General features: G+C 35.1%; 1 protein-coding gene across 1 annotated transcript in view; it reads left to right on the forward strand.

The window, feature by feature from the left end:
• The window catches only part of LRPPRC (leucine rich pentatricopeptide repeat containing), a 113,324-nt gene that overhangs the window by 62,024 nt on the left and 32,254 nt on the right, over positions 1–19,046 (forward strand). The window contains exons 24-27 of the mRNA XM_055243390.2: positions 4,447–4,571; positions 5,028–5,134; positions 13,250–13,318; positions 14,054–14,144. Coding sequence (XP_055099365.2) covers positions 4,447–4,571; positions 5,028–5,134; positions 13,250–13,318; positions 14,054–14,144 — 392 coding nt within the window. The remainder of the gene's footprint in view (positions 1–4,446; positions 4,572–5,027; positions 5,135–13,249; positions 13,319–14,053; positions 14,145–19,046) is intronic.

The raw sequence follows: 19,046 nt of genomic DNA on the forward strand, positions 1-19,046 counted from the left end.
ACCAGTCTCCTTGAAGATTCCTCATTTATAGATGATGAACAGAAAAAAAACATTTAGCTCTTTCAAGTGCTGGTTCTCTTAACAGAATAATTTTTGTGAAGATGATGGTTTCTCTTGAATTGGTTTCTTCCCATATTGAACATCTGCTTAGGATTTGTAAGATAGTTTGTTTTTAAGGAGTTCAGTTTGGTTTTTGTTTGTTTTTTCTTTTTTAAACTTTTTTTCTCCCCCCACAGTCGTTCTTTTCTGTAGTGATTTCGGATTTGAGCGCATTTCAGTAAGGAAGCCCTTTACATAAATTGCCACTTCACTAACAGTGTATAAGTTTGAAGTACTTTATTCCAATTAAAAAAATCAATATTTATCATCTTTCTTTTGTTGTTTAAGTATACTCTCTGGGATTAGAAAGTTACTTAGTATAAGTTACAAGACTAAGTTTAAAGCTACTGATAGATAGTTGTCGCTCGTGGTTGTTTTAACAATTCCAGATTGTATGAAGCACATTTATGATTTTTACAGGTATATGTATTGAGGAATGTATATGAGTTTTAGGAGTACATGTTTCTTGGTATCTCAAAGTAGATAATTTTATGATTGGTGTATGTCCCATAGAAATGTCTGTCCAGCAAACTTACATCCTACGTGGTGTTTGTTTTTCTGTCATTGACATTATAGCATACTTCAGTTTCAGAATGAGGACTCAAACAAGTGGTACTATCAGATTTGCCATCTGAGCTTCAAGCTTATTTTTCTGGATATTCTTCCATGTAATAATGAAAAATTGTAGTTTGTAGTAGTTCTGTGTAGTCATGTTCCCTTAAGAAGTGATTTCTAGATTCTGGAATGAATTTTGATACAGGCCAAGTGAGTCCATTCAAGTTAATGAATTTAACTCTCTTTTAAGTTTCCAAATTTCTTGCTGGACCCAGCCTATCTCATATATGTTCTTAAAATTTAGAATTACAGAATCTTTTCCTCAATTTTACCTTTATTTCATAGACTTACAGAATTTTGGTAAAGCTCATATTTTTTAATTTGCACCAAACAAAATACTGCTTTTTAAAATGATTGCTTACTTTTTATTAGTGTACGTAGTTTTATGCATGAAAATTATGTAGTCTATTGAAATTTTGGGGGGGTGTCTTGATTTTTTTTTTTATAAAGGGTAATAGTATGCTATAGAGTTGATTTTCTTTTAGTGTCATTTGTGAAAGCATTGACTAAATTTTTATTAGGAGTGAGCCTTTAAATATTTGTATGTGAAGCTTTAGGAATTACGCATATATGCTGATACAAGCATGGGCTCAAAGTTTTGAATGCAAAATTAATGTGTCAACATTAATTTCTTCAAAGGATTATTATTTCTTAGTAGGATTTAAATCATTTCTAGTGCTCAAAGAAATTCACAGATCACTTTGGGTCACAGAAGCTAGAAGTAGACTGATTGGTAATGTGTTGTCACACATTTTGGCTGTAAAGCAATTTTTATGTTTTGATATTGTGCTTCCCTTACTGATTTCATCCTGCCTAATAAAAGTGGTATTTTCACCTGATGATTTTCTCTGCTTGTGCAAAACACTTTAGATGAACCTAATAAGCACAGTCATAGAACCTGTTAGAACTAGGAGAGAACCCAAATGTCCTTGAGTTCAGCTGTTGTGATAATCTGCTTTTCATCACCACTTCTAGAAATGTATCACGTTGCTACAGCTGAGTAGCATAAGTACTCTTATCAGTTGGGATGGAAATCCAAAGTCCTATGACTACATAGCTATCTTCATAGCAATGCAAATTTTAGGTGCTTTTAAATATATTTTTTATTTCCATCACCTAAGTTTTCAAGCTTTAATATGAAAGATTAATAGTGACATAAATTATGTGGGGAATGTAAATTTTTATCTTTTAAAATGACATGATCCAACCACAAGTCAGAATTAGATAATAGGGACTGAAGAACTGACTAGTCATTTACTTTATTTTTATCTCCAGTACACTTTGTATGAGGTATTTTATTATAAATTTCTAATTCATTTTGTTGGCATCCTAAGAGCAGTAACGTTGGTTCTTAAAATTACTAACAAATATATGAATTATTTCCATTTTGCTATTCTTGTCTTTTCTGTTGTTGTTCTGAACATGTATAATCTTCAGAAGCGTATATTTGGAGACCAAAGACTATTAACGTGTCGCTTTGATTGACAGAGCAATTATTCATTCATTTATTGATAGCTTTGACCTAATGTAGGGGGAAATACAATTGAGACAGTACTATTCTAGTTTGGGAATTGATCTGGAGAAGCAAGTCATGCCGCTTAAAAAAAAAATCGTATGTGTTAGCTTTGCTCTTAAAAAATGTTTTAGTAGTTTTTTGTTAAGCAGAATTATAGAAAGGCAATAACTGAACCTGTGTCTGAAGTAAGGGAAAATACTGATTATATAAAGCTTTATATCATATGTGGTAGCTACTGTACCATTTCTCTTGTATGACAGTAATCTAGCCTGCAACATCTACTTGCGGTTTTGAAATTAACCTGTAATTTAGTCTTCACCCCAAATGACAAAAATTCAAATGACTCTGTGGGGTGCCAGAAGATGCACTGTAAACAGGGCTTAGTAAGGGGATAAGGTAAGAGTTCCATCAGGATAGGCTCGTTTTCACTGTGTCACTATTATTGCAATAAAATTAACATTTCTTCGTTGTCTTTTACTTTTTTGGTACAACTTAAAATCAGATCTTGATAAAATAGTAATTCAATTTAGGGCAATGTAACATTTGTATAATAGACAAAAATGTGAAGCCTTCAACAGGAAGTATAAAAGGACTTTCTGGTTTTGAAAACTGTTATGTGTATGAGAAGTTTATATTCTCTACAAAGATTTTCACTAATTGTCACTAGTTGTACTTTGGAGCCATGTCTCTAACCATGCCTCTTTTAAAAATACTTTTCATACTCTCTTTTCATAAATCTTTAATTTCTTATTCCAAATCGCACCACTTTATCACGTTATTCAAATACCAATGCTTTTAGTAAAGCATAATGTGTAATTAGAGGTACTGAACTGACAATGGGAAGTCCAGCGACTTGCTAGTACCTTCCTCTGTTTACCTGGTAACCTTAGTCAAATCAGCCAGTTTCTAGATGCCCCAATTTCATTATTTCTTTGAAAGTAAAAGGGGGTGGCAAGTAGAATTGGATCATATAATCTCTATAATTCTTCCAAGGGATTTCTTTTGTTTTTGAAACAGAGTTTCACTTTTGTTGCCCAGGCTGGAGTGCAGTGGCACGATCTCGGCTCACTGCAACCTACATCTCCCGGGTTCAAGGGATTCTCCTGCCTCAGCCCCCCGAGTAGCTGGGATTACAGGCATGCGCCATCATGCCCGGCTAATTTTGTATTTTTAATAGAGATGGGGTTTCTCCACCTCAGGTGATCTGCCCTCCTCGGCCTCCCAAAGTGCTGGGATTACAGGCATGAGCCACCACACCTGGTCTTGCAAGGTCTTAAATATTTCTCATACTGACATTGTCCTTTTATTTATTTATATTTATATTACCTGTGAATTTTATTTCAGTATGGTAAGAGAGAAATTACAAATAACTTTTAATAAAGAAAGGGTTAAAGTAAATTGAAAGCAAATTGTCCTTTTAAAGGGGGGAAAATACTTTTTAAGGACCCACAAGAATATAGTACCACACTGTTGTTTAAGAAACTGATTTAATGACAAGTGTCTTTTTATTTTAATTTCTCACCACATAAAAGAAGGCTTGACTTTATAATTGGAAATAATTTTTAAAAGCTTACCCTTTAATGAAAAAAGTATTTAGAATTCTAGAATTCACTGACCAACACAAATATCCTAGTTTTCATAATAGTAAGTTCCTATATATATGAAACGTGAGGTTTATTTCCTACTTGGCTAGTAAGGTGACAGTACAAAAAATATTATGATAAAGATGAAAAAGTTCTTGAAAATTCCTTATTAGCTATTGGTGGACATTTAATAACGTTTACCAAATCTGAAATTGTTGAGGTACAATTGTTAAAGGCACGTAAGTGATTGGAAAAAAGTATTTGACGGTAGTCCTTGCTTTCAGAAGTAATACATTCTTACAGCAACTTTCTACATAAAGTCAGAATTTATAATAAAATCAGAGAATGCCTTAATCTATTCGGACTTTTTAAAAAAGTACCCTTTAACACATGAAATAATAAAAGATGAAGCAGGGTAAATAGTGGATTGCTGATGATGTATGTATTCTGAACATTTACTTATATATAAAGATTGTTTCTTTCTTTTTTCCCCCATTTTAGCTTTGTGGTTTTCTATCTTAAAGCTCAATTGTTTACATATTAACTGGTCATTAAACATCTCTCTAAAGTATTACTGAGAGACTAAGCTGACTTAGATTTATTTTATTCATTGTTAATTTTTCTGTTTCTAAGGGGTGACCTATCTACTGCTCTTGAGGTCATCATTGACTGCTATGAAAAGTATAAAGTATTACCAAGGATTCATGATGTCTTGTGTAAACTGGTAGAGAAAGGCGAGACTGATCTAATTCAGAAAGGTGAGTCACTTTCTAATATCTTAACGTAGTTGGATTTTTTCCCTTCTTGCTGATTTAATCTTAGTGTATTGTTAAGAGAAACTTCAGCAGAAGGCCAGCACATTCAGATAAACTTTCTTTATACTTGTGAAATCTAAAAGAAAAATATCAGGTAGATTTCCAATATTATACATGTTCTTGATTTTAGTAACTGTTCATTTTGAAAAAATGTCTATTATTCTTGTGTTCTACTTGGTGATCTGCCTTTATGAAGATTTTTTTTACCCTTATCCTCACTAGTTCTCTTTGAAGCTACTCTGTTAGGTACTTAATTAGTCGATATAGCTATATTCTTTAAGTTATTCTTAATATTTGTTTTTAAAATAAATTTTTCTTGTATTTGTCTAGAACTTCATATGATATTGTTTTTCTGGTTTTTTTTTCTCCTAATATATATATTTTTTCTCTCCTATCTAGCAATGGACTTTGTGGGCCAAGTACAAGGTGAAATGATGATGCTCTATGATCTCTTCTTTGCCTTCCTACAAACAGGAAATTACAAAGAGGCCAAGAAGATCATTGAGGTGTGATTTTTAACTACAGTACTGTAATTGTAGAGCTATTTAGACTCTTAATTAGAATACATTTAAAAATTTTAACCTTTAATTACACTTGTTCTGATTCATGTTAATAGAATTCAATCCCAGTAATGTTGGGGGAGGGGGATCTCGGCCAGCTTCTTTATTGTATATAATTACAGTTCAGAAAAGGCAGTCTGGTTGTATATTAAATTTGTTTCCTCACTTTGTTAAATTCACTATTATATATCAAAATGATATTTGCATATTAAATCTTGGATTGTGGAACAATTAAATTAAACTGGCATTCCTGGGTGTAAAGTTGCTAATCCTCTTTGCCAAAGAATTCTTTGTTCTTAAAAGCAGTGGAATTTAATTTGCTGCAGACCATGCTCAGATTTATTTGTAATGCTTGTCTACAAGTTAATCAGCCAAACAAGTGCTGTCTGCAACTGTTTGGCATTTAATTTAAATTTTCTTCTTTTTTTTTTTTTTTCCACTATGGTAAGCAGCTTATGGGAAATGGTAGGTGACAAACCTGGCCTATTTAGGATTATATTTTATCTAGGCTTTACTAAATTTTGCTTAGTGGAATTGATAAGTCAAGGGCCAACTATAAAGTCTGTCCAAATTGTGATTAATTTCACTATTAATTCTGTGTCCACTAAGAAAACAAAACATTCCGCAGAAGATGGACCCATTGCCTTAAGAAAAATTATTTCATGTGATTAAAACTGTTAACTTACAAATACATCAGTAATCATGGGTTTTCTCAGATTACACTTTGCTTTTAGTCAATGTCGTTTTCCAAAAATACACAGGGGACAGGATGCAAAAGTGGTGTTTGACCTCTTTATTTGTGTATTGATGACTGCTTATCATGAAACTGAAAATGTAGGCACACAACCCAGAAAACTATTTTTTTCCTCCTGATGTTTTTTGAAGAAGAGAACGGTGTAGTATAGAAAAGGAGGACTGTGAAATCAATTCAGAACTTTCTTCTCTTTCCATTTTATGACTCAATCTGCCCGCTTGTCAGCGGACAGTGGGGCATGCTATCGTGCTATCTTGGACAGGCGCTTCTGTAGCTTAAGTGGTTCATTTACATTTTCTAGAAAATGGTATAATTTTTCTTCCACATTCACTTCCAAAAGTACAGTGAATCCAAACGTGAGAAGAGCTGTCTGGCTGTTGAGTTCTGCTGCTCTGTAGGTACAGTGTCAGTATTAGCAGGTCACTGATCAGAGCGGAAATGAAGCTCAGCTTTGAGAGGTTCTACAGGAGGAATGCATGTGCCTGTCTTTGTGTAGTAAGATGTAATAGAGCCAGAGACAGAAGAGTGATTTCTTGTTTTGCCATCTACCTGCTTTTGTGATAATGGACAAGTTATTAAACCTTTCTAAGCTTCCTCATGTATAAAAGAGAACATAATATCTGTCTTTAAGATTCAATCACATAATGTATGTAAAGCAGCTTGCATGTTTCCTGGATTATGGTAAGTGATCAATAATATTAATTCCCTTTGCCCCTTAAAGGTAGGGATTGTGTTGTCTTCTTTACCTCACGTAATTCAAAATATGATGTTCAGCATAAGGTACGTGTTTGCCACATGAATAGGCAAGAGAAGACTATCTCTTAATTACTTAGAGCTTTGCCAGAATACAACCACATTTAGGAATGGCTGTCTGCTGATGACAGAATTTTCGTAGTAGGTGTGTACAAAATTTTTTAAAGGGTGAAGAATAGCTTTACAGAAAGAATACTACAAGTCATGAGCAACATTTTTATCATTCCCAAAAAAAGCAATAGTGTCTTATCGTTGGGTAGATTCACTGTGGTTGAATTTACAGAGCTGCTGTGTATTTGAAGCATTGTGGAAATAATTAGATAAACCAGTCATAAGCTCATATTAAATGAAGAAAGATATAGGCAAGGTTCAATGTGTAAATACCACCTGTTTTTTTGTTTGTTTGTTTTTAAGATGAGTTGGCATACACGTATCATGTTATATGTAATATATTTGACAGTCTTCAGTCTTTTTGGTTGTTTTTTTTTTTTTTTTTTTTTTTGAGACAGGGTCTTGCTTTGTTACGCAGGCTGTAGTACAGCGGTGGCTTAGCTTACTGCAGCCTTGACCTCCTGGGCACAAGCATTCCTCAGAAAGACCTAGCCTGAAAAAAGTCCTTTCTACAACACTTCATCTTACAGCAATTACTACATTCTGTAGATTCTCTTTTTAAAGGTCTATCTCTTCGACTAGAATGAAGGGAAGGGAGAAAGACTGAGAAGGAAAGGAAGGAGGGAAGGAGAAACTGGTCCAACTGGGAAGCCATGCAAATGCTTTCAATCACCTTCACTAAAGAGCTTCATTCTGGAGATTTCAGATGAAGAAATCTGCCAATGCCACTTTTAAGGGTTCATGATAGGAGATACTGTGTCAGATCTAAGAGCTCCATTTATCTTGTACCTATGTTAATTCACCCTATTTTCTGTTAACTCAGGTCTCTATCCGTCATTTACATAGCATTTGAGATGACTGAGTAAAGTGTCTTAAAAATCCACCACCATTACCTTAATTTTGAGTGTAGCAATGTTTAGGGTGAGAAAAAGCATTCCAGGCAGAAGGAACTGCCTGTGCAAGGACCCTCAGGCAGCAAAGAGGTTCCTCCCTTTATCCTTCTTCTGCCTCTTAGAACTCTTATTAGGTAACACTAATAAAATGACATCTGGAGTGTGGTACATTATCAGACATTTAATAAATGCTAGTTTGATTCCCTTCTCTATGCCATTCTTTCCTGTGTAGAGATCAACCCTTTTGTCTCTTCTGCAGATAGATCCTCTGTAGGCTGTCTTAAGAACTCTTGGGAATCAAACCCAAGGGAAGAGGTTAGAATAAGAAATGCTAAGTTTAAAGCAGAACTTTTTTCTCATCTTTGTGTTGATTCTGAGAACCTAGCAGTGCCTGGCACATGGCAGGCATTTAGTAAGTGATTGCAGAACTGCTCAAAGGGCTAAGAGTTAAATTAAATAATATATGTCTTGATAGAAACCTCTAATATGGTAACGTTTCATACATTATTTAACTTTTTTGCTTGTATATATAATCTCTCCCTGGATTTAATGTCTGGTCTTGGAAAAAAAAGAATGAGTAACCCAAAAAGTGATACTTTATTTATATGGTCTGCAATACTGTCTTCCTGGGAGGTAAATGAAGTACCTGAAAAGGTCGTAGACTAAAAGAATGAAGTCATTTTTCTGTTTGTTTACAGAGAAATACCTTCTTTTACCATAATTTCTAGCAATAGGAGTACTGGACTAGAACTCAGGAACCCTGAGTTTTAGTTCTGGCTCTGCTACTAGGAACCATAAAGGAGGTCCCATCCTTAAAGACATAACAACATTGCTGTCTTTATGTATCGGGGCTTTCAAAATGATGACATTTGACCCACTTTTGAGAAATGATCCTAAGTAAATCATCTGAAAACCAAAGTAGGTAAAGATGTAAATTATGATTATTACCTGTAACAGTGAAAGTTTTTCTCAAAGGAGAAAGGGCGCAAATGAACTTCAGTTTGTTTATGAAATGGAATGATGTGGCCATTAAAAATAATGCTTACAAGATTTTGGATTTTCGAATTTGGGATGGTCAACCAGTAAATAATACAGATATTCCAAAAGTCAGAAAAATCTGAAATCTGGAACGCTTCTGGTCCCAAGCATTTTGGATAAGGGATACTCAATGTATAGTAGTTACGGAATTTGAAACCAGGCTCAGAGTTTCTGTTTTCTGTTGGTTCCCCTGTACCATCCTACTTCCATGATCTCATGACCACTCAATATCTGAACTATCAAAACCAACTTACCCTTTCTCCAGAATTCCTCTTTCTTGACTTTTCCCTCTCTCCTTATCTGCTGTTTTGCCTTTCCATCACACTGCAGCGAGAGTAAATTTTGATGTCTTCTCAGTGAGGGAAAAAACTCTTTTGATGGCTTTTGATTTAAGACCAAAAGTTTGGATTCCAGTGATCTCCCAGTCTTTGTTACTCTTCCTTTTGTTCTTTTCCAGATCTAATTCAGGACTTGTTATCCCATTTGCCTTCCTTAATAAGCCAGCGTGGATTGTATACACAGACAGTGGATTTCAGAGCTAGGGTTTGTTTGTTTGTTTTTGTTTTGTTTTTTGTCTTGTCCTCCAAAATTTCAAGATATGTCAGTTTTCATGTAAATATATACCCCTTTTTGTGAGTTAGTTTAGTATCTCCTATAACACCTGGTCAAGTGGATAATTTTTAGTTCATGATAGTTTGTTAATTGGACTTGCTCAGCCATATTTTCCTCCTTATTATACATGGTTTTCAAGTTTGTCTTGGAAAATTTTAGAGAAAAGGACAAATGCGAAAAGACTTAATAGAACCATGAGACCTTTTTTGCTCCCTTGTTCTGTGCTAGCTATAGGGATAAATATAGTTGATCCTTGAACAACATAGGTTTGGATTGTGTAGGTCCACTTACATGTAGGTTTTTCTTCAGTAAATATACTGGAAAAGTTTTTGGAGATTTGAAAAAACTCGCAAATGAACTGCATAGCCTAGAAATACTGAAAAAATTAAGAAAAAGGTATGTCATGAATGCTTAAAATATAGGCAAATTCTAGTCTATCTTATTTGCTACCATAAAACATATACAAATCTATTATTAAAAGTTAACATTTATCAAAACTTACACACACATAGACTATACATGCTGCCATTCACAGCTGAGAGAAATGTAAACAAAAGTAACGAAGTACTAGTCATAAGTACATAAAATTCACTATAGTACTTATTGTATTAGTGTAATTATTTTGAATAACACCATGACATCCATACACAGTATCACTAGTGATGCTGGAAGTGCTTCTAAGAAGTAAAGTTGTGACATTTCAAGAAAAGAATGAATTGCTTGATATGTACTGTAGATAGAGGTCTGCAATTCTGGTTGCCTGCCATTTCAGATAGAAATTCATCTTGTAAAAGTATGTCACAAACTTACGGTATCAAAAAATACAGTACTGTAAATGTATTTTCTCTTTCTTACGATTTTCTTAACATTTTCTTGCTGTAGCTTACTTTATTATAAGGATATAGTATTTAATACATGTAACATACAGAATATGTGTTAATCGACTATTTGCTATTGGTAAGACTTCCAGTCAACAGTAGGCTATTAGTAGTTCAGTCTTCGGGAAGTCAAAAGTTATATGTGGATTTTTGACTGCACCAGATGGTCAAACTCTAACCCCTGTATTGTTCAAGGGTCAGTTGTGCTTGAACAGTACTTGGGTAGGGGTGGGGATGTTGTTTTTTTTTTAAGAGACAGGGTCACACTATGTTGCCCAGACTGGAGTGCATTGTCCATTCACAGGTGCAATCATAACACACCACAGCCTTGAACTCCTGGCCTCAAGCAGTTCTCCTATTTCAGCCTCCCGAGTAGCTGGGACTACAGGTGCATGCCACCTTCTCCAGCATGTTCTTGTCTTTGTCTGTCCCTTCTTTAAAGCCTTTGTGCACATGATTTTTCCTCCTACTATGTTAACTAGGGGACATGAGGCTAGGGCGGGCTGCTTCCATTTGACATCTCCAGCAGTAGTGGCAAGAAAAATCAGAACAGGTGAAAATTTCTATTTGAGTTAAATTCAGGATAATCTTCCTTGAGACAGAGTTTGAAATGCAGTAGAAAAACTTTCTTTTTACTTAACAGGTAATAATTATTGGATATCTATTTTTACTAGTATACATAGAAGCTTATGATAGGCTTTTTATGGTAAATTTACATCAGAGTGTTGTAATGAAATTAAAGTAATGGCAGTTATTTTTGACTTTGGATTACTTTCTTCCCCTATACAAGTAAACTTAGTAGTGAATTGCAACTGCAGAAAGTTGTGGTTTGAAGCACAGTAGCTCAGGTGGAAACAAACATGCAATTGTTTCTATAAAAATAATTATTGTATCCTCACTATTCATTAGCTAGATTGTGTGTAGCAACACAGAAAGAACTAAAGATGAGTTTAATTAACATTAAATGTTTTTCATGTTATATTTAACATCCCAATTAGAATTCTATTCTTCTCCATGTTTTTATTACATTTTCTATTTCTGCTTTCAACTTGCAGTGTTTAAAATTCAATAAGATGTTAAGAGATAAGCCAGAAATCTTGACTATTACAGCAGCCTAGGAGATTTAGTTAATCTGACCTAGATGTTCTTTTGATGATTGAGATTTATATATGAAAACAGTTCTCAATTTCAAAATGAAACATGGGAAGATCTGCCATATAAATCAGCTGTCCTGCCAAAGACAGGCAGATTAATCAGCCACAAACAGAAAGAGTATGTCATAAAAGTTGTGCTGTTTAGATTGTTGGCATTTGGATCAGCAATAATATTGAAAGTTGTAAGTGAATGTAGCCCTTGCATTTTGCTGTGTTCTGAAGAGGATTATTTCATAGTTTTTCAAGGGCTTTTAGTATATATTGACATTGGTTTCATTTTCAGTATTACGCCTGTGAAACAAAACAAATAATGTAAGAAAAATCCTTGAGAAGAAATTGTGTGTGAGTGTAGATATTAATAGTATTTGAGACTATATTTCAATGACTAATTTATTCATCACTGATTTCTTGTATCCCAAAAAGTGGATACAAGAAACGAGAACAAGTTATCCAACTTCTAGTCTACCAATTTTTCTGTCATCCCACCAAAGCTGCAAGATGTTAGTTTCCACTTCAGTTCTTAATTTAACATTGTACAATGTTATTTTTTAAAATTAAAAATAATGAGGACTTATAAATAAGAGATTAGATTCAAGGGATACCTGGTTTGATCAACAGAAGTGAGTGGAGAAAGCAGTAAAGATACCTCCTCTAGACTGAAGCAGCCAGGGCTAATGAGTATGTAGTTTTCTTACCATAATGCTGTGATTGAAATGTAGTATTTAATGGTGAAGCCCTCTTGCAGATGATGAAAATACTATAGAGTGACAAATCCTTGGAATTAATGTTGAAATGGTTTGTCTTTTATTCCAGTATCCAAAATTGTAAACTAAGTGCTTTGAAGCCAGACTTACTGATCAAATGATAGTAATTTCTAATTGAGGATATAACATATGTCTCAATTGTTTAAATTAACTGAGACTATAAACCAATTTTAAAGTACTTAGCTTGTTTTGCTCTTTAAACATTTAGTTTTAGGTGCTAGGTAAAAGTCATTAGAGTACTTTTACCACTGTGAAGTTTGCAAAGCATTTTGTTTTAAAAACGAAAGCCAGTGGTTTATTATTGTGACAATTGTTATTTTGTGTAACATTGATAATTTTTGTCTCCTGAGTCTATTGGAATAAAGTAAGTGTGTGTGTGTAAGAGACAGTGTGTAAATGAGAAAGAGCACATGCAATCAGGTGTGGTGGCCCATGCCTGTAATCCCAGCATTTTGAGAGGCTGAGGTGGGCAGATCACTTGAGGCCAGGAGTTCGAGACCAGCCTGGCCAACGTGGTGCAACCCATCTCTACTAAAAATACAAAAATTAGCCAGGCATGGTGGCATACACCTGTAATCCTAACTACTTGGGAGGCTGAGGCAGGAGAATTGCTTGAACCCATGAGGTGGAGGTTGCAGTGAGCCAAGATCATGCCACTGAGACTCTGTCTAAAAAAAAATAAAGAGCACATGCATGTGAATGTTGACACACACTTTTTGACATTTTCTAGTTTATCGCTTATTTTTGAACTAAAGAAAGTATAACCGTTTTATTAATTAAAGATTTATGGAATGAACTTTGACCTGCAGTGCAGCATTTGGAAATAATCGGCATCTTCTAGGCACAGGTTAAGCATAGGTTGTGTTTTATGCTCTGTTCTACTCTTACTTAAACGTCTTTGATAACTATGGGGTTAATTATAGTTTGTATTAGTTATAGTGTAAATTTAGTATATAGATTGTATACCAGTATATATAGTTTAGTATATAATTTAGTATATATATTTGGCAGCAAATTCATAAGAAAAGAAACTGTCGTTGAGGAAAAAAATAATATTCAGCTGAAGCCTTACCTTGGGTGCTATGTGATTATTTTATTTTACAGACTCCAGGGATTAGAGCTCGATCTGCAAGGCTTCAGTGGTTTTGTGACAGATGTGTTGCAAATAATCGGGTTTGTATTTGATTCTGATGTCTCAATCACCTAAAACTGTGAGTAGAAGGCAAGGGTCCTCTGTGTCACATGAACATTTGGGGACTTCGAGAGACAGGGCATTGTGGAAGCAGTGTTTATCTTGATTGTTTGCCAGATAAGCAATGGCTTATTTCTTATTCCTGAGGTGCAGTAGAAACCCTAAATTGTTAACCTGGGCCCTGATGATTTTATCTTTAACTAGTTGGTTGGAGCAGGCCGACCTTATGTCCTTGGCACTTTACGCCTGCATTAGTCCTTAGTAGCAGGAGGAGTTGCTTCCCAGAGCTCTGGAATTTCTGCTTGCCCTCCTCTGTTGCAGGTACCTGTTTGCATCATGCCAAGTAAAAGCCACAGGGCAAGAAGAGTGTAAAGTTTGGAGGGGGAAATATTTTTGTTAATGTACGATACACTCATTGAGTTTTCCCACCCAGGTATCTTTGAGTTAGTTATTCATGTTGTGTTCTTGACTCCAAATTTTTGTAAAATTGTGGTAAAATAAGTATAATGTAAGATTTATGATTTAACCTTGTATAAGTATACAGTTCAGTGGCATTAAGTTCATTCATATTGTTGTGCTCAGCCCATTAACTTTTGAAATGAAGTTAAACTGCCCTTTTGGTAAAGCTAATTTGAAAGATTATTCCACTGCTATTTGTTAACTATAAAATATATCCTTTACCCAAGGTAGATCTATCTCTTAATCTTACTTTTAAGGTTGAAACTCTGGAAAAATTAGTGGAGCTGACACAGAAGCTATTTGAATGTGATAGAGACCAGATGTACTACAATCTGCTAAAACTGTATAGTAAGTGATTTAACTATTCTTCATGTTTTCATTTATTCTGTTGAAGGCAGTGGCAGGAAAAGAGTATTTGGTTTTGAGGGAGCTCCAGGGATTGTCAGAAGGCAGTTTTCATTAAACAGAGGCTCAAGTAGAGGCTAGATTGAATTTTATCACAGAATGTTATATCATAGCACTAGACACTGTATGTCTTCATAATTTCTGACATTCTTACTGCAATAATGAGAAAGTACGAAAACCTTCATCAGAATCACAGAATTTAATAGGACTTTTTGAGGTAAGAACGGTCTTTCTGTTATTTTTATTTAAGCCTTCAGGTAAATTTATTGGTCACTTTTATAAATAGGTAACCACCAACACATTCATGTAAGTAGAGATTTTTTTCTTTTTGCAAAAAGATACATATCTTGCATATCTGTTTACAAACTCATTGTTAAACAGTTTTTTAAATGTCATTGTATATTTTTGAGTCAGCTATATATTACATTTTTCTATATTTAATCACCTACAAATAACTAATATACTGCATAGATGTACTAAAATTTATTCAGCCTATCACCTCCTATTACTGGGTTTGTGAATAGATTTCCATTTTTCAAACAACACTACGTTCTTCATTTTTGTGCCTTAATCTTCATTCATATCCTTAACTGTTTTCTGAGGCTGAAATCTTTGTATTTGACATTTCTGAAACTTTTGATCTCTCTTTTCAAACAATGCTCTAGTACTTTTATACCAGTGTACACATTTGGAGCTTTACAGTTTCTTTTAGGATATTTCGGTAGAGAGGAATAACACTTAGAACAGCCAGTGACCTTTCCCTATTTGCTTCATGGATATTTATCTAGATTTATTGTTCTTCTTTTCTCTTGGCAAATTTCCCTTCACCAAACGAATAGGGGATTTATTTGTCTTTTCAAACTTGTATTTATTACCATTGAAAGCTTTATTTTACATCTCGATGATGTAAATAAAATTAAACTTGCTTAAAATTTTACATTCCAGTTTTTGGTTGTATTGAAATGCACACTTCACAGTGTAATTCTTAAGACTTTGGCTTGAACGATGATCAAATTCTTGCACACAATGCTGAGGTTGGTATTGAATGTATAAAATTAAAAACCTGTATTTTAGGCAGTTGGTCCTGAAATTGCAAATTATAATCTGTATGTGAGCACTAACATTCCACTCTACCTACTTTTTCTTCCTTTTAAAAAGAATTTCATGATGAAATTCTAATGTGCCAACTTCAAAAGAAGCAGTGACTATATGTCTAAATGTGTCTTATTATTTCAAGTAGTCCTCATAGAAGACTATATAAACTTGGATTCAGAAAAAAAAAAAAAAACCTATGAAGCCCTTACTGTGTGCTAGACATTGTGGTAGGCACTGCAGATGTAAAGGTAGTGCTCTGCTGAAAGGGTCAGCCCCATCACCAAGTCTTAACACTGCAGCGGGTAAGAACAACTGTAAGTATGTGGTAGTCTAGGGCCAGGTGAGAGGTGGCCAGCCACACAAACTTACTCTTCCTATTCAGAAGAACTTTTACTATTAGTTTTGCTTTGTTTTTGAGACAGGGTCACCCAGGCTAGAGTACAGTGGTGCGATCAGAGCTCACTGCAGCCTCAACCTCCTGGGCTCAAGAAATCCTCCCACTCAGCCTCTCAAGTAGCTGGGACTACAGGCATGTGCCACCATACCCTGCTAATAATTTTTTTTTTTTTTTTTTTTTTACTTTTTGTGGAGACAGGGTCCCACTGCATTGCCCAGGATGGTCTTGAACTCCTGAGCTCAAGCAGTCTTCCTGCCTCAGCCTTCCAAAGTCCTGGGATTACAGGCGTGAGCCACTGTGCCTGGCCTTTTTTTTTTTTTTCTTTTTCTTTCTTTTTTTTAAGAAACAAAAAAATGTACAACATTTAGCTTCATCTTAAAATTTCCATTAGGGATATATGGTCTCTGAGTTTAATACTATTTTCTTGTCCTTAATTTCCTCTATGTGTCCTATTGGACACCTGTCTCCAATTCCTTCTTGCGTCGTATTTGAGTCAATAGTTTGAGGAGGTTGGCAGAGTGTGGTTAGCTTCTTAGGAGGCTGGAAGCCAGTGGAATCCTATAGAGAAGTATATATACTTTTTAACCACATTTGTATACTTCCTACCTTCTGCCGTGCTATAAATAGATAATCTGGTTATAATAGCCCTAATCCTTTCCTTTCTGAAGAAAAAGCAAGCTATCCCCTTCTGCATTTTGCCTTCAGACTTGGGCCACTATTTAAATAATATTGTTACATGGACTCAGTTGCTTTGAAATGGAGCATATGATATGAATTGGATCTTGCTGTGTTGCCCAGGCTGGAGAGCAGTGGTGCGATCTCAGCTCACTGCAAGCCCCGCCTCCCGGGATCACGCCATTCTCCTGCCTCAGCCTTCCCAGTAGCTGGGACTAAGGCGCCCGCCACCACACCTGGCTAATTTTTTGTATTTTTAGTAGAGACAAGGGTTTCACTCTGTTTGCCAGGATGGTCTCAATGTCCTGACCTCGTGATCCACCCGCCTCGGCCTCATTATACTTTTTAAAAATCCATATTTTGCATTGTGGATTTCTTTCTTAGGATGTGATTTTAGCCCTTGAAAGAGATTGGATTAGTAGTTATTTTTGGATATTTGTTGAAAAGCAACTTTCCTTCGTTTATTTTAAAACAGTACCTTTCACATACTTAATACACACTTTATTTTGTTGTAAATCATAACATACTACAGAAACATGCACAAAACAAAGATATGTAGCTCAGCCAACACCCATGGAATTGCGTAAGTCTTACATACATTTAAATACTAGCTTTTATTAATATAAAACTGGTTTCATTTTGAGGACTCAATATAACACGATCTGTTACAAAATTTTGTCATAATTCAAACTTCATTTCTATCCTTTCCAATATATTTTGACCTTTCATTGTGACAGTGTTGCAAAATTAGTTTCTAGAACCTATAGCAAACATTAATTACAAGAATGAAGTGACTTCCTCACTTGCTTAAGGAATTTTCTATTATTTCTATATGACAAACATTTTCTTATGTTCTGAACACTTCTTTACAGGTAGAAAGTAGAAATTAGTTTCTTTGTATAGTAGTCTATCCAAGAGTCAAGCTGCCTTACATTTGTAATTTTGCAATACAATTCTTTGAATCTATTTAAAAAGTATGTATAACCTCAGCATTTATTCCATCTCAGTAATGATTCATATATTATTTCTTCAAGTATGTATAGCCATTTACATTTCTTTTCATATAGTGTGGCCTTTTCCTCCTCCATTATTACACAAATGAAATGAACATATTCTGATTACTAAAGATTCAAACAATGTAACACTATACTAGCTAACTGTGAAAATGTCATTGTGTCCACCGCCACCCCCTAACCGCTTATCTCAGACATAACTTTGTGAATTGGCCATCCTTTCCATGTCTTCTCTGTACATTGCCCTCTCTCTACCTTTATATCCATATATTTTTTATGTATGTACCTATTATTTTGATTCTTTTATATCCTGTTTTGATTGTTTTATACTCTACTTGTTTCACGTTCTACATTTCTACATTGTGGCTCCTTTTTGTTTTACTTAACAATATGAAATTAATTCACAAGAAGAATACTTGCTTTTTCTCCCTTTTAATATGAATCTTAACTGCTGGTATCCTTAAAACCTCTGAAGTTGATGAATGGTTTTTTTAAAAAATGAATTTATGGGTTCTTAACATGTATTTGTGTTTTATTTTAGTCCTTATTTGTTTTAGTGTTCACATCTTGCCCAGGCTGGAGTGCAGTGGCCCGATCTCAGCTCACTGTAACCTCCACCTCCCAAGTTCAAGTGATTCTCCTGCCTCAGCCACCCCAGTAGTTGGGATTATAGGCATGCACCACCACACCTGGCTGATTTTTGTATTTTTAGTAGAGATGGGGGTTTCACCATGTTGTCCAGGCTGGTCTCGAACTCCTGGCCTAAACTAATCTGCCCACCTCGGCTTCCCAAAGTGCTGGGATTACAGACATGAGCCACTGCACCTGCCCACAAGTCTATTTTAATAGTTGCATCTCTGTAATATCCTTGTCTTCCCAAAGTAGAAGCTTTTTATATAATTGGTGCTTTTTTTAAACAAAGAAAACTATGTTCCCAGAATTCTTGCAGCCTAAAGGCACAGAGTTGTAGATTATCCACCCACCTTTTTATTGTTCAGAATAATTAATCCCTTTTTAAAGGTCCTTAGCAGTATTGTGTCTAGCTGTTGGAAACCTTCCCTGTCTTCCCACAGTCCACAAGGACCTTTTGGCAGTCAACAGAAGTGCTGCACTACAGAATAAAGATTCAGAGGCTTGAATTTTTTTTTTTTTTAAATCAAATAAGTTTTATACTTTCACATCCTTGAAATACTTGAATTTTATATTACATAAGAACATTTTAATGAAGAAAAAGCGTAATTAGTTAATGAGAGTCTTGTTTTGAAAATTGGTTGTAAATGTAAGGCTTTTATATTAGTTGGGCTAATTTTATCAGTATATGTATAAAATCACTCTGCACTTTAGATTAATTTCTGCCATTTGGGCCTCCTTGCGACGTAGTCTGTGTGAAAGTTTAGGCTGCAGCCGGGCAAGGTGGCTCACACCTATAATCCCAGCACTTTGGGAGGCCAAGGCCGGTGAATTGCTTGAGGTCAGGAGTTCAAGAGCAGCCTGGCCAACATGGTGAAACCCCGTCTCTACTAAAAATACAAAAATTAGTGGGGTGTGGTGGTGCACACCTGTAGTCTCAGCTACTCGGGAGGCTTAGGCAGGAGAATTGCTTGAACCCTGGAGGTGGAGGTTGCAGTGAGCTGAGATTGGGCCACTGCACTCCAGCCTCTCGAG

This window comes from Symphalangus syndactylus, chromosome 14, assembly GCF_028878055.3.
Source record: "Symphalangus syndactylus isolate Jambi chromosome 14, NHGRI_mSymSyn1-v2.1_pri, whole genome shotgun sequence".
NCBI classification, from domain to species: domain Eukaryota; kingdom Metazoa; phylum Chordata; class Mammalia; order Primates; family Hylobatidae; genus Symphalangus; species Symphalangus syndactylus.